This window comes from Bos taurus, chromosome 11 (genome assembly GCF_002263795.3).
Source record: "Bos taurus isolate L1 Dominette 01449 registration number 42190680 breed Hereford chromosome 11, ARS-UCD2.0, whole genome shotgun sequence".
In the NCBI taxonomy this organism is placed as follows: domain Eukaryota; kingdom Metazoa; phylum Chordata; class Mammalia; order Artiodactyla; family Bovidae; genus Bos; species Bos taurus.
The window spans coordinates 28541497-28568204 of NC_037338.1; the positions used below are offsets into that span (position 1 = coordinate 28541497).

At 43.7% G+C, this 26708-nt stretch overlaps 1 protein-coding gene across 4 annotated transcripts in view; it reads left to right on the plus strand.

Moving 5' to 3' along the window:
- The window catches only part of PRKCE (protein kinase C epsilon), a 542457-nt gene that overhangs the window by 448798 nt on the left and 66951 nt on the right, over positions 1–26708 (plus strand). For all 4 annotated transcript variants that reach the window (XM_024998410.2, XM_005212581.5, XM_024998411.2 and 1 more), the window contains one exon: positions 2801–2955. In XM_024998410.2, the coding sequence (XP_024854178.1) occupies positions 2801–2955 (155 nt within the window). The remainder of the gene's footprint in view (positions 1–2800; positions 2956–26708) is intronic.

A 26708-nucleotide genomic window follows, 5' to 3' on the forward strand; every position in this document is an offset into this window, starting at 1 on the left:
TTCCTCTGCTTTTTCTAAAACCAGCTTGAACATCTGGAAGTTCACGGTTCACATACTGTTGAAGCCTGGCTTGGAGAATTTTGAGCATCACTTTGCTAATATGTGAGATGAGTGCAATTGTGTGGTAGTTTGAGCATTCTTTGGCATTGCCTTTCTTTGGGATTGCAATGAAAACTGACCTTTTCCAGTCCTGTGGCCACTGCTGAGTCTTCCAAATTTGCTGGCATATTGAGGGCAGTACTTTCACAGCATCATCTTTTAGGATTTGAAATAGCTCAACTGGAATTCCTTCATCTCTACTAGCTTTGTTTGTAGCAATGCTGCCCAAGGGCCACTTGACTATGCATTCCAGGATGTCTGGCTCTAGGTGAGTGATTACACCATCGTGATTATCTGGGTCGTAAAGATCTTTTTTTGTATAGTTCTTCTGTGTATTCTTGCCACTTCTTCTTAATATTTTCTGCTTCTGTTAGGTCCATACCATTTCTGTCCTTTACTGTGCCCATCTTTGCATGAAAAGTTCCCTTGGTATCTCTAATTTTCTTGAAGAGATCTTTAGTTTTTCCCATTCTGTTGTTTTCCTGTATTTCTTTGCATTGATCACCGAGGAAGGTTTTTTTTTTTTTATCTCTCCTTGCTATTCTTTGGAACTCTGCATTCAAATGGGTGTATCTTCCTTTTCCTCCTTTGCCTTCGCTTCTCTTCTTTTCACAGCTATTTGTAAGGCCTCCTCAGACAATTTTGCCTTTTTGCATTTCTTTTTCTTGGGCATGGTCTTGATCACTGCCTCCTGTACAATGTCATGAACCTCTGTCCATAGTTCTTCAGGCACTCTGTCTATCAGATCTAATCCCTTGAATCTATTTTTCACTTCCACTGTATAATCATAAGGGATTTGATTTAGGTCATACCTGGATGGTCTAGTGGTTTTCCCTACTTTCTTCAATTTAAGTTTGAATTTGGCAATAAGGAGTTCATGATCTGAGCCACAGTCAGCTCTGGGTCTTGTTTTTGCTGACTGTATAGAGCTTCTCCATCTTTGGCTGCAAAGAATAGAATCAATCTGATTTTGGTGTTTACCAGCTGGTGATGTCCATGTGTAGAGTCTTCTCTTGTGTTTTTGGAAGAGGATGTTTGCTATCACCAGTGAGTTTTCTTGGCAGAACTCTATTAGCCTTTGCTAATTGTGATTTTTACTCAGTCTTAATTGAAATGATTCTACTAATTTTAATGAAAGATAATATGCTGACATCCACCTAGCAGCTTTGCTGAGACTATGTCTATATGTTAAGAATTTACTCTGACCCTCTGGCCTCTCCAGCCTCACTGCTTCCTCTTTGCTCCATGGACCTTCCTCCCTGGCTGACCTGGTCAGTTCACCGGTCCCCAAGCACTGTCCCTCTGTTCCCATGTCCTGGTATTTGTTGGTGCCTCCCCCATCTCCTCCTCCTCTCAGGGAGGGCCTGTCTCCTTCTGGAATCCTCCATGGACCCCCAGTTCAAAGAGTCTCCCTTTGTCCTAATCCTTTTAGCACCAAATATCTTTAAGGCACTCTGGTCCTATTTAGTTTTCATCATTCTACACATTTCCCGTCTCTGCCCCTGGATCATAAGCCTTATGGTTAAGACTTATAACCCCACCCTGCAACATTCAGGACAGTGATGGCTTACAACTTTTTGCCTCCTGCCCAGCATAGCACCCCACACTCTACAGGCTCAGGAAATAGTAGTCAGGAAACTATACAAAAAGTAAATTTCAGTCTGTCTTCTTCCCACATCATCATGATGTGCAGATAAGAAGGCACCACCCCCGATGAGATGTGATTATGGTTTGGCCATTCTTGAGGGCAAAATCCATAAGAAGCACATCAAGGTGGAGATCCCAGAGGGAGCATCCTCCAAAGTGAGACGTGGCCCTTCCACGGGCGGGGCTCTCACCATCTCATCAGTCTGTGTTGTTTTGTATTAGGTTCCAGTACTGCCTTAGCAAATCACCACTAACTTGGTGGTTTAAAATAACAGAAATCTCTCCTCTCACATTTCTGGAGGTCAGACGTCTGAGACCAGTGTCACTGAGCCAGAGTCCAAGTGCGGATGGAGGCATGCTCCCTCCAGAAGCTCTAGGACAGACCCTTCCCTGCCTCTTCCAGCTTCTGGCGGCTCCACCTTCTGACAGCACCACCTTCCTTGGCTTGTGGCAACTTCATTATAATCTCTGCTTCCTTGGTCACACTGCTTTCTCCTCCCTTCTCAAATCTCCCTCTACCTTCATTTTATAAGGACATTTGTGACTGCATTTAAGGCCCATCCTGGTGATCCAAAATAATCTCCCCAACTCAAGATCCTTAACTTCATCACAACTGTTGAGTTCTTTTTTGCCATCTCAGGTAACATTTACACATTAAGGGATTAGGACTGGGATATCTTTGGGGCAGCCATGATGTAACCTACCACACAGACAAAAGTAACTGGAGCCTCCAAAGGGACAGAGACTTGTCCAAGGTCACACTTCAAGGTTGTAACAGAAATTAGGCAGAGATCCAGGTCTTCTTTCTGTCAATCTTAGACTCCTCCCACTAGACCATGCTGGTTCCTGTGAAAGACAAAGATCTTAGAATAGCACTTCATACCCTGATTCCTTGTCTTCTCTCTAGAACATGTGCTACCAGAATTCCCCCACCTGTGCACCCTGCCCCTTGCTTGAGTCCTGGTTCTGTTACTTGGAACTCACTGTACATTCGCTGGCCTGTGTGGGCAGCTGCAGTGGACTCGCTAAATGGCATTTTCTCCTCTCCATTCAGGACCGCCTCTTTTTTGTCATGGAGTATGTGAATGGTGGGGACCTCATGTTCCAGATTCAGCGCTCCCGAAAATTCGATGAGCCTCGTTCCCGGTTCTATGCTGCAGAGGTTACATCAGCTCTCATGTTCCTCCACCAACATGGAGTCATCTACAGGTACCTCTCCTCACCTCCTCTCTTCCCCAAAAGCGAAAAAATAGAGAGTTCTCTGGATGCTTGAACTGACTTTGGCTTCCACCCAACTGGTCTCTTAGCAACTCGCTTTAAATTAGTTGTTTGTTTCAGTTTGCTTACAGAAGGCTTTTTGGGGGGCTGTTTATCACTGTAAATGTTAATATTTGAATAGCCCCGGGAGATCTGATCCACTGTTTGTGCCAGTTTTGATTGAAAGCTTAAGCAGGACGTTTTAAAGGCCCAGTGCCAAGTAACCTTGGGGTGACCTTCATTTCTCTCCCGCCCCCCCACCCCCCACCCCGCCACCCCAACCCTCTTCCTTGAACATCAGGGCATTCTCTGTACTTCTTCCTTCTGTGCCATGAACTTCCTCCCCTTCCCAACCTCTTGCCACTTCCTGAGTTTGTTTGGCTTAGTTGTCTCCAGCAGATAGAATCAGAGAAGGAGGAGTTCCTTGGGGGGTCTCAGGGTTTATGATCTAGGAGGGAAGAGGGGAGGGGACCTAGACAGTATCTCACAGGAAGTGACTCTCTGCAGATCATCCAGTCCCTTGCTACTGCCTTGTCCCCCTTCCAAGAAAACATGGAACACACACACACACACACACACACACACACACACACACACAAATTTTCCAGTAAGAGAGCAGTACTAAAGCAGGCTCTTCTGTGAGGTCAGGAATTCTGGGAGGAGTAAATATTTATAATTAGCAACAAGGACACTAAAGTTCCTTCAGGTTTTTTTCAATGATTGTCAATTTCTTTAGAATTTGCTTCCTCCTTTTTCCTTCAATTGGGTTGAAGAATAGCTGGCTTGATTCAACCCAAAACTAATCCCTCACCAGAACTTCACTGGCCCCGCTCCTGGGAGCAATGCCCTGACTAAAAAAAAAAAATGTTCTCCAAGGGGTTCTGAAACCAACCCTCAGCTTCTTTAATTCCCTCTGCTCAAAATAGTCAGTGGCTCCCTATGGCCTGCATAACAAAGCCCATACTTTCTAGCCTGCTGTTATGGTCCTCCACGTCACAAGTCCACACATTTGTTTCCTATTACTGCATAACAAATACCACAAATGTGGTGCTTAAAGCATTGATTATTTCACAGTTCCCACAGGGCAGAAGTCTAGGCACAGCATACCTGGGTCTCTCTGCTGTGATCAAGATGTCAGCCAGGCTGACTTTCTTGTTGAAGTTTGAGCTCCTCTTCCAGGCTCACATGGTTATGGGCAGAATTCATTTCCTTACAAATGGAGAATACACGTGGCTTCTTCCTGGTCAGCAGGAGTGAAAACCTTTCCTGCTTTGAGTCTCTAACTTCAGGGAGGCCTGGACCCTCTTTGAAAAGGATCGCTTGATTAGATTGGGCCCACCTAGGCTAATCTCCCTTTTAACTCAAAGTCAAATCATTTAGGGAGCTTAATTATGCCTGCAAATCCCTTGGCCCTTGCCCTATGATGTCTTATAATTGTGAGTGATATCACATTCCTTTTCACATTGTTTTGGTTGGAGGTAAGTCACAGTTTCTCCACCATACACAAGGGGAAAGGGTTATGGGATTATACCAGAGTGTGAAACATTGGGGGTCACCTTAGGTTATATCTACTACAGCCCAGTACACCTCACTTCCCATGATCTCTTGAACCTACCAAGGTTCTTGCATGTGTGTGTCTAAGTCATTCAATTGTGGCTGACTCTGTGCGACGCTATGGGCTGCAGCCTGTCAGGCTCCTCTCTCCATGGGATTCTCCAGGCAAGAATATTTGAGTGGGTTGCCATGCCGTACTCCAGGGGATCCTTCTGACCTAGGAATCGAACCTGAATCTCTTACATATCCTGCATTGGCAAGCAGGTTCTTTACCACTAGCACCACCTGGGAACCCAAGGTTCTTAGCTTGCCTCAAGCTCATCTGACAATTCCCTACTTTCTTGTTCTTCTGTCCTGCTCTTTCCAGCCCAGAAGCCTGATGCAATACTGCCTGCCTGCTAGAAGCCTGGTCCCACCAGCCAGAGCAAGTCTCTCCATGCACCACTTTATTTGTAATTTGGGAATGTCACACCCTCTCCCTTAGGACCGTGGCAGCTTCTTTATGAACCCTTTGACCTTCTTATTTTACATCCTCATATTATCTTGCACATAGTAGATGAACAAGAAATGACCCTTGGCTTCAGTTTAAATTCCTAATCTCTGCCTCCAAAGCAGCTTGCCAACTAGTTAGAGATACTGGCATTAGATATGTGAAAATATCACCCATACTACAAGACAGTGCACTCTTAGGAGCCAGTGACTAGAAGAATTGTCATTCACTGAGATATCATCCCTATCCACTCCCTATCAGAGTGGGTATAATCACCCACAGTTTACCAGCAGAGATTCAGAGATTCCCCTTAAATAGTGGGTGGGCCAAAAGATTTGTTCCGGTTTTTCCATAACATCTTACAGAAAAACCCGAACAAGCTTTTTGGCCAACCCAATAATTTGCCCAAGGCCATATTCGGTAAGTAACAGACTTAGGAAGTGTAACTGATCAGCAGGCTCCTGCTATACATCATGACACTTGTCCATACTCTTTACTAGTCATTCCTGGTACTCCAAAACTTGACTTTTCCTTACATTTCTAGTTTCTTTTCCTTTCTGCTTGCCTAGGTGAATACTTGCCTCTCACCTCACCTGTGAACACTTCTCTGTTCTAGACTTGTCCCCTCTTTCTCTCCTTTCTACTTCCCTGGCCATTTCTCCTTAATCTCTATATAACATGGCCTGATCCTTCTCCCCTTCAACCCCCATCCTCTAAATACTGTTTTTTTCCAGGGCCTTCATCCCTAAATACTCTCCCTGAGCAATTTCAGCAGTTGCCTGTCTCCAAATGACACCTGTGTGCCCGAGACTCCCATATCACTGTCTCCAGCCCCCAGTTCTCTCCAGATCCCTGCACAAGACTACTCTCTCCAAATGATCTCCAAGGCTTTCTACCTTCTTTCCCAGGTAGTTTGCAAGAGTTTACTGACCTGAGTCCCCACTGCCTCTTGCGTTTCTCCCTCCTATCTTGTCTACCTCCCTCTCCAGCGCAGCCCAGTGTTCTTTCCAAGTACAGGCTGATGGTCACATGGTGCCCTTCTTAGCATCTTTCTACCTTTACTAGATAAAGCACAGCCCCTTTTGCTGGCCATCAGAATCCATCAGCCCTGGCCCTGGTGCTGCTGTGCACGGCTGCGTGACTTGGGCATGGCACGGGAGGGAGGGGCCCAGGTGGTGAGTAGGAGCTGGCACCCAGGTCTGCTCTGCTAGTGCATCTGGTTTCAGCCCGAGGAAGAGATGCTTTTTCCACCTAGAGGAGACCCCTTTTTTGTTTCTCACAAAGATACCATGCATGCTAAAAGGGCCCTGGTGGTCCCCAGTGATCTTTTGATCCTCATCACTATTCCCCCAACTGTGTAGCCCACTGTCTGTGCCCTCCAGATGAGACCATTCTCCCCCAGATGCCCTTCTCTTTCATTTCTCCAAGTCTCTGTCTCCACCGTACCTAGAATTCCCTTGTTCGCAATCTGTATCTTGCTCAGTGAGGGGCTCCTAAGTCACATCCATAGTCTGACTGTCTAAGGGTCCCTGGTTTAAAAAAAAAAAAAAAAAGGTAGATTCCAGAATACTAAATGAGGGGACTAGATCAGGATATAGATGGGGAAAGAATGGCCGTGAGTTGATGATTGCTGAGACTGGGTGTTGGGTACACAGGGGTTCACTATTATGTCTGCTTTTGTGAATGTTTTAAATTTGCCATAATAATCATAATTTTTTTCTTAAAGAATAGCAATTCCAGGGTAACATTCCTAGACTCTTTGATTCATTAGGTCTGGTATGGGATTCAGGAATCTTTACTTTCTTAAAGAATTGACGTGGGGACCACAGGTATAGAAAAGTTCTGTTCTGCCTTCAGGACTGTGTAAGATGCCCCTGCTCTGGAAGCCTACCCTGACCACTCAGCCTGTCATGGGGATCATGCCTCCTTTGGGCGACAGCATCTCTCTGTTTCAAACCAGTTCCCTTTGTCAGCCTTGTATTTTTACTTAAGATACCTATTCTGTGATTGAGAACTCCATGCAGGCGCACTTACCTGGCCGGCCTAGGTTATTATGCTGCTTGTAGTAAGTGTTCACTCAATACTTGTTTTCATCTCTAATGTTCCAGAACCCTGCAGTCCGGCTGGGTTGCGACCTCATCAGTTCAGTTTAGTTCAATCCCTCAGTCATGTCCAACTCTTTGCAACCCCATGGACTGCAGCACGCCAGGCCTCCCTGTCCATCACCAACTCCCAGAGTTTACCCAAACTCATGTCCATTGAATTGGTGATGCCATCCAACCATCTCATCCTTTGTCACCCTCTTCTCCTTCTGCCTTCAATCTTTCCCAGCATCAGGGTCTTTTAAAATGAGTCAGCTCTTTGCATCAGGTGGCCAAAGTATTGATCTTGTCAGAAACTTATCTTTTTTACATGTTCTCTCAAATAATCAGCTTTAGGTTTCCTGATCAGTTTTGCCACATTCTTTTCTTCTACTTAATTCCTCTCCCTCCTTTCTGTTTACATGTCTTCCAGTGCCTAAGACTTCAGTCTGCTCTTTTTCTAATTCTTGGGGGTGGTGATTATTTTGTGTTCAGTATTTCCCAGCATCAGGGTCTTTTCAAATGAGTCAGTTCTTTGCATCAGGTGGCCAAAGTATTGGAGTTTCAGCCTCAACGTCAGTCCTTCCAATGAACACCCAGGACTGATCTCCTTTAGGATGAACTGATTGGACCTCCTTGCAGTCCAAGGGACTCTCAAGAGTCTTCTCCAACACCACAGTTCAAAAGCATCAATTCTTCAGGGCTCAGCTTTCTTTATAGTCCAACTCTCACATCCATACATGACCACTGGAAAAACCATAGCGTTGACTAGACGAACCTTTGTTGGCAAAGTAATGTCTCTGCTTTTTAATATGCTGTATAGGTTGGTCATAACTTTCCTTCCAAGGAGTAAACATCTTTTAATTTCATGGCTGCAATCACCATCTGCTACCTCTTACCTGTACACTTTTGAAAGTCTGTGTTGGAAGCATCTGTTGGAACACACAGTTTTTCTTCCTTGACCCTGAATTGCCCCATTCCTGCATGTTTCTCATTTCATAGATGAATTAGGACCACGTGATCTCTTTCCCATGCTCCTTTGTTTGAAGCTGCCAGCACAAGGGCTGCATGATGCATGTGTCTGCCTGTTCGCCTGTGAAGCCCAGATGGCAACCATATTTTGGTGCAAGGGTTTATCTGGGAGATTGGCAAGACTAAATTTTGCAGGAAGAACCTCATTGCCAAAGTTGAAGTAGAATTTTCCAGCCTTCCTGCTGGAAGTTATACACAAACTAATTAGTGGCTAATTGGCCAGGGTTCCGGAACTAAGGGAAGAAGTTGTTCCTCTGGCCAAGGGCTCACACTAGAAGGTGAGTCCAGGCTGACAGGCAGGCTACTTTCCTCCGGGTCTCTCTAGTCAGGTTCCCCACGTGGGTGGCACAGGGCACTGTCTCTGTTTCCTCTGCTCAGCATTCCTAGGAACTCTCTGTGTGCTGCGGTTGGAGCAGGTGTTAGCTCACTGTGGGTCCACACATCCTAACTATGCCTTTTGAACATTTCTTCTCCTCCCTTATGCCTTCACACACACCATGATGGGGGAAGTTTTGAGTGGCAGACTTTCTTCTGAAATTTGATGTAGGGAACTTTCTCCTATGGTGCACCATGCTCGGAGCTTATCTGTTTTCCTCTGAGCTGCTCAGGACAGCAGCTGAGTCTCAGGATACTCATCTGTCCATGGGACAAGGAAGCGAGAGGATGGGATCCACCTCAGACACAGAGGGCAGTGGAGGCCCTGGGAAGAGAACCAGGGGCTTGGCAGACAGGAAGGCATCTTCTTCCACAGTCATAGTTACCGCAGCAGAGGGTGGTAAAGAACATGGCTTCTGCCCCTCTGGCCAAGTGTCTTAACACTAGAAGAATGAATTCTTTCCTTTGTTTTTATAAAGCTAAATTCCCCGTTTTTTTAAATTACAGAAGTAATAGTCATAGGAAAAATCAAAATTTAAACAGAAAAGTAAAATCAGTTCTCTCTTCACCAACCTCATAACCATCCAGGGCAAAACAGATGAAGAGTTGCTAGAGAATCCTTCAAAAAAATCTTGAGCAAGTGATTGGATCTCTTTATGAGTGGCTTCCATGTGAGGTTCAGATAATACCTGCCTTGACTCCTCTCTAAGGTAGTTGAGTGTGGTCGTGACAAGTTGAACTGTACAAATAAAAGTGAAGGATATGAAAAGAAGGGGAAATGATGAGGAATTTATGTCAGGTATCATTGATGATTAACTTTAGTCACATTGAGCACTAAAATTTGGTCTTCAACCAGCAGGAGTGGAAATTATGTTATAAAGCTCTCCTGCTCCTTTAATTCTCCAAGATTGTCAATCCTCAGTGAGTCATCACCATCACCCCCCAAGAGTTGGTCTATGTCTGATGCCAGAACTGAGAGGCCATAGCGGACAGGAGGCGAGAAAAGGGCATTTCTGCTTTGGCCCTGTCTAGGTCACTCTACTTAAGAGGTGCTTAGAAAAGGTTTTCGTGTTGATGATGATGTTTATAAAAGTCAGTGAAGAACTAAGAGCAGGGAACAAAGATTTAATTCAGACTCAGATAAGCCTGAGTGTGAAATGTCTAGTCCTCTCCAGGGCTGGGGGATGAAGCCCAAAAGGAGGAACTTGGGAAGGATTTCCCTAGGAAGAGCTGGAGACAGAGGTCTCTGACTGTGCCCTCCAAGCCAGGCCCACCCAGGAAATGCAGACAGAGTTGTGATGCGCTCTGTAGTCTTGCCTTCCTGGTGGTCTATGGGGGAGATTGTGGGGAAAATCTCATGCGGATCTTTGTCCCCACTGAGCACTGTTCTCAGCTGTCAACATTCTCCCACCCATTGTAGAAAATGATACTTTAATGCTTTAGTGTAAAACTGCTAAGGATCTAAGGGTTGAGTATGTAATGAGATGATATCAGTTCCCATGGCAGGAACCATGGTGTGAATATTAGATCAAGGGGAACCTCAGAGGCTATCTCATCCAACTCCATTTTATAGATACAGAACTTGGAAACCGAAAGCAGGCAGTAACTTACTCAAGTTTACACAGTGAGGTGTTATAAAGCTTAGATGTTATTTTAATCAGAGATATACATAAAGATTCAAATAGTTCTACCAGGTACTTAAAGAAATGAAAATCTGTTTTCTGCCCTTCCTCCCCAACAATTTCCCCTTCCACAAAGATACCCGCTTGCAATTCTTTTAGCTTGCTGCTGCTGCTACTGCTGCTGCTGCTGCTGCTGAAGTCGCTTCAGTCGTGTTTGACTCTGTGAGACCCCATAGACGGCAGCCCACCAGGTTCCCCCGTCCCTGGGATTCTCCAGGCAAGAACACTGAATTGGGTTGCCATTTCCTTCTCCAATGCATGAAAGTGAAAAGTGAAAGTGAAGTCACTCAGTCGTGTCCGACTCCTAGCGACCCCATGGACTGCAGCCTATCAGGCTCCTCTGTCCATGGGATTTTCCAGGCAAGAGTACTGGAGTGGGGTGCCATCGCCTTCTCCGTCTTTTAGCTTATGCTTCTAGTATTTCTAAATAAAAGGGTTTTTTCCTTTCTTTTAGCTGATTGGATTCTGGTATATGCAAAGTGATTCAAAGTGGCCAAATATATATATTTGGTCTTTTCCATATTCTTTTCTATCGTGCTTTATTACAGGATATTAAATATACTTCCCTGTGCTTTACAGTAGGACATTGTTGTTTATATATTATAAATATAGTAGTTTGTATCTGCTAATCCCAAACTCCTGATTTATCCTATCTTCAACCCCTTTCCCCTTTGGTAACCATAAGTTTGTTTTCTGTCTGTGAGTCTACTTCTGTTTCATAAATGAATTCATTAGTATCATAATTTATATTTCACATATAAGTGATGTCATATGATATTTGTCTTTCTCTGTATGGCTTACTTCACTTAGTCTGATAATCTGTAGTCCATCCTTGGAGATTTTCCAAGGGCCAGGTCTTAGAAGACTGAGAAGGAAGGAAGAAGGGATCTCCCCAATCCCTCCCCAGCCTCTGTTTTGTATGAACATTAGCTACACTGGAAACATACTGAAAGAAGATGAGACTCTAAATATTAGACCTTCCAGTTATTAACATAGCCTTTAACCAGAGACCTTCCTCTCAGGAAACACCTACCTGTGGCCATGGCAGAAAAGGTTTCCAAGGATCAAGGCAGGCTATCATTCTCCAAACTAGACCCAAAATACATATATCCATCCAATTACTCTATTTTTAGTTCTATACCCTGGTGCCTGCACTCTCCCTGATTCCACCCTGGTCCTTGAGACTATCTGTTTCTCTTCTCCAGAGAGTAAGTCTCTGAGGCAGAGAAGGGGGTGTGCAGAGTAAGAAGAGAATCTGAGTGTATAGTTGCTTTTCAACCAGATCTTTATCTACATCACCCTCATCTCCAGAGGTAACAGTTATTGTAAATTCCTGAGCTTTGTTAGAGCAGGAAATGGGAGATTCTACAGCATAAATTTAATTGTCCTTTACTTATCCCATTGCTGGCTCAGGATGCAGCTCTTTCTCAGGTCTACTGAGCCATTCCCACTCACCCCTTTGCTTTTCTGCTTCCAAAATTACATTGCTGGTCTTTCTTCTGTTGTTTCCCCCATCTTTGTGTGTTTACGCCTTTGTGTGTAATTTGGGGAAGGAGAAAAAATAATTTGTGAGCATTCAAGCTACCTATTTATCTAGAAGTGAAAAATAATAACAGATATAATAACTATCGCAGCAGTAGCAGCAGCAGCAACAACAACGATAGCTGCTGCTGCTGCTGCTGCTGCTGCTGCTACTAAGTCGCTTCAGTCGTATCCGACTCTGTGCGACCCCATAGACAGCAGCCCACCAGGCTTCCCCACCCCTGGAATTCTCCAGGCAAGAACACTGGAGTGGGTTGCCATTTCCTTCTCCAATGCATGAAAGTAAAAGAGTGAAAGTGAAGTCCCTCAGTCGTGTCCGACTCTTAGCGACCCCATGAACTGCAGCCCACCAGTCTCCTCTGTCCATGGGATTTTCCAGGCAAGAGTACAGGAGTGGGGTGCCATTGCCTTCTCCAACAACGATAGCAAGACACTCATTTTAGGCTTCGTTACCAGCCAGACTCTATTCTGAGCACTTTGCACCCATTTACTCATTTAGTCATCACACAGTAACCCTAGTGGTAGATACAGCTATTATTCATGGGCTTTATGGTATTTCCAAAGAAGGAGATCCTGCCAGATCTCACGCTGCTGCCACCGCTGTCAGGTCATCCTGTCCCAGTGCTGCCTCAAGTGGGAAGCAAAGTTGTGTGCTGGAGACAGCGCTGAGCTGGAGTCAGAGAGCTGGGGCTGGATCCCGCATATGCTGCATCTTTGTTGTGTTTTCCTGAGCAGAACACTTAAACTGTTTGAAGTGTATCTTCCTCACTGTACCATGGGAATTGGAATGAGAACTTCCCTGGACTGTTTGGAGAATTACATCAGAAAACATTTTTCAGAAGTGCTGGGCACAGTCCTTGGCACCTAGGAAGCTCTATAAATATTGGTTGGATGAAGGGGAGAGTGGAGGGTTATGGAGTCAGAGGATGTTATGGACTGAATTGTGTCCCCTCCAAATTCATGTGTTGAAGTCTTAATTCCTAGTACCTCAGAATGTGGCTGTACTTGGAGATAGGGTCTTTAAAGAGGTAAAAGGTAAAATAAGGTCATAAGGATGACCCCTAATCCAGTATGACCAGTGTTTTAATAAGATTAGGACACAGAAATATATGGAGGGAGACCGTGAAGACCCTAGGAGAAAATCCATTTATAGGCTGAAGAGAGATCTCAGAAGAAACCAATCCTCAAGCTGGGGCCTCCAGAAGTGGAAGAAATATGTTTCTGTTGTTCCCAACAGAGTGTGTGCTTGGCTCTGGCAGCCCTAGCAAACCAATACAGAGAACCCAGGGTGCAGTCCCAGCACTGACACCAACCGTGTAGCCCTGGGCAAATGGCCACAGTTTCCTGTAAAATGGAAACTGATAAAAATGGAGCTCCTAATAAATATCAAAATAAGATGGCCAGGCCTGCCGTTCTGGCATAAATTGAAAGCTTTAAATAAACTGATAGACCTAGAAAGGACTCTGTAAGTTGTTTGGGACCCAGTGAGGCATGGGGAGGTGCCAGTATCCCGGCAGTGATGACACCCTGTCATCAGCGTGGTGGACATGTGAGGCTTGCCCCTGTGCAGAGCCCAACTAAGGGCCCAACAGGACAGGGCTTAGGTCTCAGAGTCAGGCAGTATTTCAGGGGAGGGAGCCTTTCCTTGGCATTATTTCAGTACTACAAGCACCTAGGGACCATAGGGCAGGATGAGTGAGTGCTGAGAAACTCATGAGAAAGTGGCCAGCAGGACTGGAACACCCGGGGTATGCCTGCATTGGAACACTACCGAGTCTACTTTCTGTACCTCAGCCTCCTTGATGGGCTCCCTTGGCACCTACCATCTTCACAAGCTCCTACACCCACCCCCTGTTCCTTACACGATCTGCTTCAACAAAAAAGCTGACTTCAAAAATGTGCATCTTGGTAATGAGACTTATTTCATCCCTCTACCGTGTTGTATAATTGAAGGGCTTGTCCTCCTGATAAAGGAATATTAAGTATGATTGTGGAGTTTTCAGGGATAGTCACTTTTTGGTGAGTTTAGGTTTACTTAGAGACGGGACTGTCTTCACCCCGATCTCCTTTCATACAGTGTCACCTGCTGATGACCGTGTGGGGTGAAGGTCGTTATGATATGATAAAGGAGAGAGGAAGAGTGAATGGAGACAGAGCTGGCTGGGACAAAAGCCAAGTTTACATTCCTCTGAGGAAGCCACGTTATTGCTGACCAGATCAGAAGTAGAATTCTGACTCCATTGACATTGGACGTTCAGAGCAAACAGGAAGTTTGGAACCAGAGGGAAATTCCTGATTAAATGCATCTGAGTGTTTCAACATAGTGGTGTGTGAGAGAAAATGATCAGAGAGCTATCTACTACTTTTGTGTCTCTCACGATACTCACCACAGAGCTGAGGACCCAATGTAGTGGTTAAGGACTGCTGGCTCAAATTCTGTCTCCATTGCTTATTAGATATATGATCTTAGGCAGCTAACTTCTCTAACTCTGTTTCTTCATCTGTAAAATGGAGATATTACCTCCCACAAAGAGAGATTGTGAGAATCAAATACATGTTAATAGGTGTAAAGTCATTATGATTGTGTGATTGTGTCAGTTACAGTGTAAACACTGAGTACTCACTGCTGGTATTGGCATTGTTATTCTATTTCACAAGTGGTTGAGTAGACAATTGGTAAGTTTCACCTAGTATCTTGCTAGGTAAGTATCTTGCCAGGTTAGAGTCTCCCAAACAAAGGCTACTTTGAGGACCTGGGTTCTGTCTTACGAAGCACAATTCAGTATCTGTAGCTTTTATGGCCATGCAGTGGTCTATAGAATGTAGACATCCTTGAACATGTGTTATCAATGTATTCAACAGTAGAACTTGAATTCTCCTAGGCTTAGTTTGATGACTTTGTTTCTTCAATGCCTTTGGCTAATGATTGCACTGCAAAAAAAAAAAAAAAAAAGGGAATTGTTTTAGCAAACAATGGATAGTTCTGCCACGTGGTACATAGAGTCTACGCAGACATTTGAGTGGATCCCAAGGTCTCAGTGGGCCCTGGATGGGTCCAAGATGACTCAAGCTGGTTGGGGGCGATGGGGTGTTTCTTCAGCCCTCGGAAGCATTAGGGGCCACATTTAATTAGCTTTGCTTCTCATTTTGGTTGTGTGGTAACAGGCTGATGGATTAATCCTGGTGGTTGTTGCCATCTTCTCTCTCCTTGCTTCTGGTTCCCTTCTCCCACCATTCCTGCACATTAATTGTCATAAAGCGGAGTTGGGGCATTTTCTTGCTCAGAAGTCTGCAGTGACTCCGTGTTATCTCAGGATAATGCCCAGACACTTCTGCCTCTTACCTGAAGCCATCCCCAAGCTGACCCTTTCGCTAGCTCATTCTCCAGGCTTTGCACACAGTTCTGTTCCTACCTACCCTGCCTTCCCAAGTTCTTCTCCCACCAGACTCCCCTGTGGAGCTCTGCTTTTACCTGGCAGGTGTCCTCACCAACACAGCCACACATACTGTGCATTTATCACCCAGATCCCAAACATTGACTCCTGTCTTTACCTAGGAATACCCTCACTTTTCCTAGAATACCAGATTTTCTTCTTCACTTTTTCTTTTTTTCTCTTTCCCATCCTTTAAGATTCAGCTTCAGTTTATTTTCCCCTGGCCCCTTCAAGCAAAGTTAGTCCTTTCTTCCTCTCATTAACACTGCATCTGTTCCATTATATTCTAGTTTTTCTCACATTGTACTGAAACTATTTCTTGATTGAATGATCTTATAGAGTTTCTGCAGGTTATGCTGAACTTATGATTTAGCCCAATTGCCCATGAGTTCATGGCTCAACCTATTCAAATGTATCAAGCAGGACACCTCCAGTGAGGTAGGGCGACTTTCTAAATATATTTGGTCCCAGGGATGCAAAACTTTCTAACGGACTTCTTGCTAGACCCACATTTCCCTGGGTTTCCCTTCTGTGTGCACTGCCCCATTCCATGGTCTTTTTGTTTTTCACAATGTCTGGTCAATGAAGTGCTACGGTAGAAAGAACATGAGGCCAGGAATTGGGCCAGAACTCTAATAAAGCTTTGCCTCAGTTGAGTGACCTCAGGCAAATTACTGCTTCTCTCTGGACCTCAGCTCCCTACACAGTGGCTGCTTTGGAGGGTCTTGCTCTGTGCGCCTAGATCCTAAGGTTGTTGTTCTGGGAATTCCAACAGATTCTGAAAATAAATCTCTAAAAATGGCATCTACAGATACCTCAGTGAGTCTCCAGAGGTAACTGAATTTAAGTAGCAAGAGTGTCTGGCGCCTGCCGGAGAGGTTAGAGGTCCTAGAACATGAGACTTCATACCCACGTACTCCTGTGCTTTGCACTCTGAGTATCAGATGACAATCTGTGAATCTGCCCTCTAATGTATCCATAGATCCCCCCTCTTAAAACAAGTAGCTCCAGAGGCCGTAACCACTATATGGGTAGGAGTTCAGTCTGAGAATCAGGGCTGCTTGCTTAGAAAGTCATGGTCATATCAGGATTGAACATCTCACACCCCATGTCTCCAAACCCTCTCTGAAATGGGGCATCTCTCAGATGAAATGTACTCCATTGTTGGAAATCTGCTGATGCAAAAGCATTCTTCCAAAAGGGATTTTGGTTTGAGTTTGTACCTTTTCTGGAAGAGCACTGCTCTGTTGTTAAGAGAGCTGTGACCTACTCATTTATTCAGTCAACAATGATTGTGAAGCCTCCTTAGTGTATCAGGAGTTGTATTGGTGTATTCATGCAGATACCATGAAAAGAGAAAGACACACATTCTCTGCCCTCCTAGCCCTTAAGTTTGGGTGGGGATGCCAGACAATAAAATGGACAATAACAATTTAAAAAAACTGATGAGGATGGTGATCCGGAGAGGATAGGGTGCCAGAAACTACATGGCAGAGATGGCTTGGCTGGATGAAGAAAACCAAGGAAGGTTTTCTCGGGGTAGTGATCTCTTCCAGGAGGGCCCCTATCGAGTCAGTAGGAGTTGGCCAGAGTAAGAGGTCATAGGAGAGTGGACCACAGAGTGGGAACAGGATGTATGAAGGCTTGGGTGGGCAGGGCACCAGAAGTGTCTCTGGGTCTAAGGAATTTCTACAGGCCTGCTTCTCAAAACACAAAGGGAATCTTGGTGAGCAATGAGACCTGAGGGGAGGGCATGGACCCACCCCATCCTGAGGGGCATAGAATGACTGTCTGAAGTCACATGAATTCACACTGATGTGCTGTTTGGTTGTGTTATATGTGGGAATTACGGAAGAGGGGCTGACTATATAATAGAATTTCAGAGATGTGAGTAAACTTGAAGGTCAACTACTCCAGCTCCATCTTTTATAGGTGAATAAACTGAAAGTCAGGGATGTGGTGTGACTTGTCCAAAGTCATTCAATCTCTTGGTAATGTAGTACGAACCATGAGTGGGAACTCTGGTGTTTTTTGATAGTATGGGCTGATAAATGACTCCAAATAAACAAGCAGAAATACCTGATTTGCAGTTGATTTCCATAGTGTAAATATTTCCTCTGGGGTGGGGTGGATTTCAAGCTACCCGCATTTCACAATCAGCTCACAAAGCTCTTGAAAATTTAGCAATCTGATTTGTGAGCTGGTGCCAAAGGGGAAAGGGGCTTCCCTGGGGGCTCAGCAGTAAAGAATCTGCCTGCCAATGCAGGAGACTCAGATTCAATCTCTGGGTCTGAAAGATCCTCTGGAGAAGGAAATGGCAGCTCACTCCAGTATTCTTGCCTGGAAAACTCCGTGGACAGGGGAGCCTGGTGGGCTACAGTACAGGGGATCCCAAAGAGTCGGACAAGACTTAGTGACTAAACCACCAAAGAGGGAGAGCTATGAGCATCTCTTCCCAACTAACTCCATGGTCAGTGACATTTTATTAGTAGGTTGATATCACCTATGGTGGGAGTATTTGTACTATGGAAATCATCAACTGCTACAGATCAAAGCTTATTTCCTCTGGAGAACTGTTTCTACATATTTATCAGTACCCTGCTATAAAATGAAATCTATAGATTAAGTTGGGCAGCACTGTTCAAGTCAACTATATCCTTGTTGGTTTCCTGTCTGCTTGATGTATCACTAAAAGAAGGTATTTGTGCATTTCTCCTTTCAGTTCAATCTTTTTTCTAACAGTTTTGTTGCAATTTAATTTACATACCATACAGTTCACCCACTGAAAGTATACAAATACGTTTTTAATATATTCCCACAATTGTGCAACTCTCACCAAAGTATTTTCATTCCTCCAAAAAAAGCTCCATGTTTTTTACCCATCATCCCCCGGTCCTCCCCTATCCTCTCCCCCAGCCCTAGGCAGTCGACTTTCTCTGAAGATTTTCCTACTCTGGACATTGCATATAAATGGAATCATACAGTATGCAGTGTTTTGTAACTGGCTTTTATATATATATATATATAGAGAGAGAGAGAGAGAGAGAGAGCGAGCATATTTTCAAGGTTTATACATATTGTAGCATGTTTCAGTCCTTCATTCCTTTTTATGGCTGAATAAGAGGAACTAAAAAGCCTCTTGATGAAAGTGAAAGAGGAGAGTGAAAAAGTTGGCTTAAAGCTTAACATTCAGAAAATGAGGATCATGGCATGTGGTCCCATCACTTCATGGCAAATAGATGGGGAAACAGTGGAAACAGTGTCAGACTTTATTTTGGGGGGCTCCAAAATCACTGCAGATGGTGACTGCAGCAATGAGGTTAAAAGATGCTTACACCTTGGAAGGAAAGTTATGACCAACCTAGATAGCATATTCAAAAGCAGAGACATTACTTTGCCAACAAAGGTCCATCTAGTCAAGGCTATGGTTTTTCCAGTGGTCATGTATGGATGTGAGAGTTGGACTGTGAAGACAGCTGAGAGCCAAAGAATTGATGCTTTTGAACTGTGGTGTTGGAGAAGACTCTTGAGAGTCCCTTGGACTGCAAGGAGATCCAACCTAGTCCATTCTGAAGGAGATCAGCCCTGGGATTTCTTTGGAAGGACTGATGCTAAAGCTGAAACTCCAGTACTTTGGCCACCTCAAGAGAAGAGTTGACTCATTGGAAAAGACTCTGATGCTGGGAGGGACTGGGGGCAGGAGGAGAAGGGGACGACAGAGGATGAGATGGCTGGATAGCATCACCGACTCGATGGGCGTGAGTCTGAGTGAACTCCGAGAGTTGGTGATGGACAGGGAGGCCTGGCGTGCTGCAGTTCATCGGGTTGCGAAGAGTCAGACACGACTGAGCGACTGAACTGAACTGAACTGAATGTTATGTTGTATTGGTATACCACATTTTGTTTATTCATTTATCAATTGATAGGCCCTTGGGTTGTCCACCTGCTGCTATTAATACTGCTCTCCAAGTCACTGAGTGGACATACGTTTCCATTTATCTAACCTAGGAATAGAATTGCTGGGTCAAATGGTGTAAGTTTTTGAAGGACTGTCAAACTGTTTTCCAAAGTGTCTGCACCATTGTGCATTCCCACCAGCAACAAGTGAAGGTTCTAGTTTCTTCCCATCCTCACCAACACTTACCATTGTCTCTCTTTTTTGATGACATATCCCACTGGTTGTGGTGTATATCTAACTGTGGTTCTGAGTTCTATCAGTTTTTACCTCTATTTAGATATTCTGTTGTTCAGTACATTCATGTTTAGGATCGTTAGGTCATCCTGAAGAATTGATGCCATTATTATATAATGTACCTTATTCCTGATAATTTCTCATATTGTGAAGTCTGCTTTGTCTGAAATCAATATAGATAGCTCAGCTTTCTTATGATTAATGTCAGCATGGTATTGCTTTCTCTATCCTTTCACTTTTAATCTATCTGAATCTTTATTATTTAATGTGTGTTTCTTATAGACAACACATAGTTGGGTCCTGTTTGTTGTTTCTTAATCCACTCTGACAATCTGTCTTTTAATTGATGTATTTAGACCATTCACACATGAAGTGATTATTGATAGAGTAGGATTGATATCTATCATTTTAATGATTTTTTATTAATTACATTTGTTTTTTGTTTCCCCTTGCCCCTGCTGTTGCTTTTTTTTTTAATTAAAAAGAAAAATTGCCAATTGTAATTGTAAGATGCACCTTAAATTCAAAATTATTAAAATGTAAAAAAAAAAGTGTGTTCTAGAATTTATGAACCATAGTCATAGTACTGCTCCCCCATAAGGAGGTTGTGGGGCTTAAATAGGGCTGTGCATCAAAGTACTTAGTGCAGTGTTCGGTATGGCAGTGGGCAGTGACTATTAACCATTATCATAATTACTGTATTAGTCCTATCCAGTTACTCTCTGATCCCAAAGCTGACCTGGACACCCCAGTTCTATCACTGCATCACAGTTGAGAATAACTACCCTAAATACGTAAGCATATGGTCCCGGATTGAGTTTTTTTGTGGTCACTTACTGTAAATATGTTCTCTTGGCCTGTTTGTTCTGTAGTCCATATTTAAATACAAAACTCTGAGATCGGATAGTGCTGTATTTGAATCCCAGATTCATCACTTACAGAGAAATGACCTTGAGAAATGTATTAACCTCTCTCAGTCTCAGTTTCCTTATGTGTGAAATGTTTATATCAATACCTTCCTTGCAGAATATGGTTAGGACACAGCAAGTGCCCAAATCATAGCTATTATGTTTATCAGTTGTCATCCTATCAATTTCTCTAAATTAGAGCTTACTGTGCCTCAGTATCCCTTTCTGAGCTGAAAACTCTAGGCAGGACCTGATGGGTACAGAGAATTTAAACATTAGCAGGGGAAATGCCCTGAACCATAGGGACCAATCTCTCCAGGTAGATTTGGCAGTGAGGAAAGGGGCTACTTCCTAACATTTCTCACATTCGGGGTTCCCTCTTAGCCCTGGAGAGGGTCTGCTCTAGGGCTAAAAGAGATCCTAATTGATCCAGGCAGCAGGGGCCACATGAGGGCAGCCATCCTTCTCACATCCATCATAAAGCAGTGACTCCTGATAGAACACTAGCTGCATATTCATTGGTTCTGTTGCGGGGGCGCTAGATAGGTGATTGTGCTTAAACTCTGCAGCTTTCTCCTCAGGAATATTCTAGATAATGCGAATTATTCATTTTCCTTTACTTCCTTATTCATTTGTCTCCTGTATTTTTGTTTTCTGAATCCAGTTTGGGTTTAATGGGAATGAATTACCACCTCTCTCTTCACTCCTCAGTTAAATTCAGTTCAGTCGCTCAGTCATGTCTGACTTTTTGCAGCCCCATGGACTGCAGCACACCAGGCCTCCCTGTCCATCACCAACTCCTGGAGTTCACTCAAACTCACATCCATCGAGTCGGTGATGCCATCCAACCATCTCATCCTCTGTCATCCCCTTCTCCTCCTGCCTTCAGTCTTTCCCAGCATCAGGGTCTTTTCCAGTGAGTCAGTTCTTCACATCAGGTGGCCAAAGTATTGGCACTTCAGCACCAGTCCTTCCAATGAATGTTCAGGACCGATTTCCTTTAGGATTAACTGGTTTGATCTCCTTGCAGTCCAAGGGACTCTCAAGAGTCTTCTCCAACACCACAGTTCAAAATCATCAATTCTGCGCTCAGCCTTCTTTATGGTCCAACTCTCATATCCATACATGACTCCTGGAAAAACCATAGCTTTGAGTAGACAGACCTTTTACATCTTTAGAGTCTGAATAACACCAGGCTGGGCCTTTGGACCCAGATGAGCAGGGGACATCCATTGACAGAAGAATCCTACAGTGCTCGGCTCTGTTTCATGGTGGTGGAGAATATGTCAGCATCAAACTAAATATGAGAAGAGCTAGGTCTGCCTAGAGGAAATTTCTCTGTCAGTATAGTTTTCTCTGGTTGGGAACTTTTGTTCATGACTTTTCTAAGTCAAGGCTGCAACCTTTCCAGAGGCTGGGCATCACCTGGCCAATATAGCTGGAAACAACAGTGCCCTTCTAGAGTTACAATTTCTAGAAAAATCTAAAATTCTTAACCTCGAGAGAGGTTAAGCTGTACTTAACAAGTTATGTACTTTGCTGTACTTTATGATTCAGTGGGAATTTTGTGATATACTGACATGAATTAAAAAAAGGGGGGGCAGGAATTAGAGCAATTATCTGGATCATCCAAACCAAGAAAAGGGCAGGATTTGGAGAAAAAGGATTTCAGGCCTCAATAATATATATTTGGGTATCCCTTTTCACAAGAGATAGAAGATCCCAGGAAATCCTGTCCTATTGCCAGGGGCTGCTGAGGAGAGGCAGGGGCAGTTCCACAAAGTTTCCAACATTTCGTGAGTTTGCCTCCATATGAATGGCACCCCTGGAGTGCCATTTCTCCATCCTATGTCCCTCCTGGACCACAGTGGAAATCAAGCATCAGTCTAAGCCCTGGAAGGGGTCAGGGGAACTTATTTCACAAGTTATCCACTACCCAAAGCAGAACAAAGTTTTCAGCCTGTCACCTTGGACTTTGCAAGCTTCCACAAATAGGACCTGTTCCCAGACTCTGCTTTCCATCTTTTCCAGGTTCCTGTGAGATAGTGGAAGTGTGTCCTATTGGTGAGAGTCTGAAAACCTAACTTATTTTTTTGCACAAAAAAATCCACATCTCATTAGACCCCCAAGCCCCAGTGAAAAATGTCCACCCAGTGTGTCTTATCCAGAAACCTGAGCCGCTGAGCCCATGGCTAGAAGAATAAACCAAGGGGTGTAAGGAATCCAGAAGCCCCACTTTCCTATAGATGTCATGGAATTCTCCAGTGCGGACCTTTTATTGTCAAAGGTGCATTTGTGTGCATACAGCAGGGTACCAGCCATCAGAGATACACCTTTGCCTGCAGGAGGCCAGATTTAGGAGCTGTCTGTGTGAAGCAGTGCTGGCTTCATAGCTCCTGAGTTCTATTTGTGTGTTTGTCTGAATTACAAATCAGTGTTTTGGGTGGAAGCAAGATGCACAGCTATATTTAGAACCCACTTAGAATCAGACACAGGCTCCTTTGCCCCTCTGTAATTACCACCTCATTATAGCTTGTACCCTAGGGAATGCAGCTTAGCTCTTTCCCATCATTTGCCTTCTTTCCTTTTATCTTTGTGTATATTGTTGTTCAGTCGCCCAGTCATGTCGGACTCTTTGCAACCCGGTGGACTGCAGCGTGTCAGGCCTCCCTGTCCCTCACTGTCTCCCGAAGTTTGCCCAAGGTCATGTCCATTGCATGAATGATGTCACCCAGCCATCTTTGTGTATAAGGCTCTATTTTTGTTTTGTTTTTCATTATAAGACTAAAAATTTCTCACAATGAGGAACCAAAGGCCTAAAGTTACAGAAAGAAAAAACTTGCTTTATAATATTACAGGGCCAGGAAGATTAGGGTAAGATTTCCCAAAGGTGAATGAGCATTTATTTGTACAGTGGCTTATGGGATTTCAGACTGTGCTAAGGAGGTAGAGCTTGCTCAGTCTAGAAAGGTTTCACTTTTGTTCGTATGTCTCCAAATTTAAATTGTTAGCAGTTGGAGGTCTGGGAACATGACCTTTCCTCCTTTTGGGTCCTCCAAGCTGCCCAGAAAGGGCTGTATATGAGGTAAGCCAGTTTAAGAAGGTTATCTCTGTTCTGCAGGTGGGCACGTTCCTGCACATAGAGATTGTCAAATGAGCGATGCCTTTTAGAACTTCTCAGAGAACAGTGTGCCTACATGAATATGAATTGCAACCACAACCCACAGGAGAAGTCTTGAATCCTAATCTAAAACATCCAGAGTAATAAGCAACTCAGTAACTGTTGCCTGGATGCTTTCATCCTAGTTTCAAATAAAATAAGACGATGATGAAAACTGTGAGACCAGACTGGTGAGCTGTTGGTGACCCAGTACTGTTAACACCTTGGAACAATTATGAAATAAGAAAGTTGGGATATTCTGATGGTATTCTCCCCACCCACATCTGCTCTTAGCAGAAACCAATGGAAGAAAACAAAAACAGTCATTCAAAAGGATACATGTACCCCAGGTTTCATAGCAGCATTATTTTCCATAGAACTTCCAGATGTTTAAGTGGGTTTTAGAAAAGGCAGAGGAACCAGAGATCAAATTGCCAACATCCTCTGGATCATCAAAAAAGCAAGAGAGTTCCAGAAAAACATCTATTTCTGCTTTATTGACTATGCCAAAGCCTTTGACTGTGTGGATCACAATCAACTGTGGAAAATTCTGAAAGAGATGGGAATACTAGACCACCTGACCTGCCTCTTGAAAAACCTATATGCAGGTCAGGAAGCAACAGTTAGAACTGGACATGGAACAACAGACTGGTTCCAAATAGGAAAAGGAGTACGTCAAGGCTGTATATTGTCACCCTGCTTATTTAACTTCTATGCAGAGTACATCATGAGAAACGCTGGGCTGGAAGAAGCACACGCTGGAATCAAGATTGCCGGGAGAAATATCAATAACCTCAGATATACAGATGACACCACCCTTATGGCAGAAAGTAAAGAGGAACTAAAAAGCGTCTTGATGAAAGTGAAAGAGGAGAGTGAAAAAATTAGCTTAAAGCTCAACATTCAGAAAATGAAGATCATGGCATCTGGTCCCATCACTTCATGGCAAATAGATGGGGAAACAGTGGAAACAGTGTCAGACTTTATTTTTGGGGCTCCAAAATCACTGCAGATGGTGATTGCAGCCATGAAATTAAAAGACATTTACTCCTTGGAGGGAAAGTTATGACCAACCTAGATAGCATATTGAAAAGCAGAGACATTACTTTGTCAACAAAGGTCCATCTAGTCGAGGTTATGGTTTTTCCAGTAGTCATGTATGGATGTGAGAGTTGGACTGTGAAGAAAGCTGAGCACCGAAGAATTGATGCCTTTGAACTGTGGTGTTGGAGAAGACTCTTGAGAGTCCCTTGGACTGCAAGGAGATCCAACCAGTCCATTCTAAAGGAGATCAGTCCTGGGTGTTCATTGGAAGGACTAATGCTGAAGCTAAAACTCCAGTACTTTGGCCACCTCATGCGAAGAGTTGACTCATTGGAAAAGACCCTGATGCTGGGAGGGATTGGGGGCAGGAGGAGAAGGGGACAACAGAGGATGAGATGGCTGGATGGCATCACCAACTCGATGGACATGAGTTTGGGTAGACTCTGGGAGTTGGTGATGGACAAGGAAGCCTGGTGTGCTGTGATTTATGGAGTCACAAAGAGTCGGACAAGACTGAGCGACTGAACTGAACTGAACTGAAAATATGGAAGCAACCTAAGTGTCCATTGACAGAGCATGGATAAAGAAGATGTGGTATATATATACAATGGAATACTACTCTATTTACGCTATAGAAAATACTGAAATTTTGCCATTGGCAACAACGTGGGTGAACCTGGAGAGTATTATGCTTAGTGAAATAAGTCAGACAGAGAAAGACATACTGTGTGTTACCACTTGTATGTGGAATCTAAAAAGTAAATGAATACATATAACAAAAAAGAAGTCAAGTGAACCATTTTACTGATGATCTGTGCTAATAATAATGACCCTAACCCACAGCCTTCACGTGCCTACCAGACAGGTTTATGCTCCATATGTTTGTCCCCACTCTGCCCTGTGCTTGGCCAGTGACCATAATTTAACCATCAAGATTAGTAATTTAATAAACATGAACATCCTATACTAAAATTAAAGGAAGAAAAACAAGTAGCAAAGAGGATGTACTTCGGTAGTTAGATTTGAAGAGGGAAAAACAAAACTGTGGGTAGCAGAAAGACCTTTCACTTAGAGAATCTAAAGAATTTCTGGTGGTTTTTCTTGCTATTGCTTAAAAGGAAGCCAGCAGTAAAGAAAATTGTAGGTCAAATTTCATAGAAGAAGGAACATGAAACAAAGGATTTTATCTTTATTAGCTAAGGACCCAATTTAATGTTTGAAGGAAAGTGGAAAAATAAAAAAACCAACAATGGACTGTCCAAAGGGACTATGGAACCCTGTCAAATTAGCTCCTCCAGAAAGCATGTGAGGGCATCAGGGGCTGGGAGTTTCTCAATTCTGCCATAAGGAAACAGACTGATTTTTTTCTAAGCAAACAGAGCAGAGTTTACACATCCAAATGAGTGTTATCATCTGCTTTAAAAGAGTCCTCCTGGGAGACTTTATTCTCAGGGCAAAAATATTGCTTTTCCTCTGAATATTTTTATACCCCTCTCTAGATTTTACTTTGAATATCTCTTTTGTGTCTCATAGTCCTCCTTTGGAAGTAAATCTGGTTTCTGAACATCATTTTGTAGCAAAAATAATGTGTGCCCATGACAGAAAAGCCCTGATTTTTCTGATTGGCTGTGAAATGATGGATTCTGACAGACCTTCTACATAAGGTCCAGGAAGCAAGGGGACAGCAGCAGCAAGCTCAGCAGTCCTTTCCCAGTAGCCTCCAGGGACCCCAACGTGCATCAGCCTGGCTGGGTGATAATATACCTATGAACCAGACACATCTGGGGTTATGAGATCCTGGCTCTACATGCTGGCCAATTCTTTTTCCCTTCTGACCTTCAGTGTCCTCACTGAAATCCTGGGATGTGTTGGTTTAGTTGCTAAGTTGTGTCCGACTCTTGAAATCCCATGGACTGTAGCCTGCCAGGCTGCTCTGTCCGTGGGATTTCCCAGGCAAGAATACTGGAGTGGAAATACTGGGATAGTGTATGATTATCGTGACTATGAAGTGAAGTGTAATCCTTGAAAAACACATAAGACGGGCTTTATAATTATTTATTGTTATTATTATTCACTTATAATACCTTAATGTGGAGCCAAGTACATGGTAAGTAATCACTAAATATTAGTCAGTTGGTTACAAGGTTGATTCTAAATGTGTCAAGTTTGACTTGAAAGTACTTTCAAGCGTGGGGTCATCTAAGGTAACTG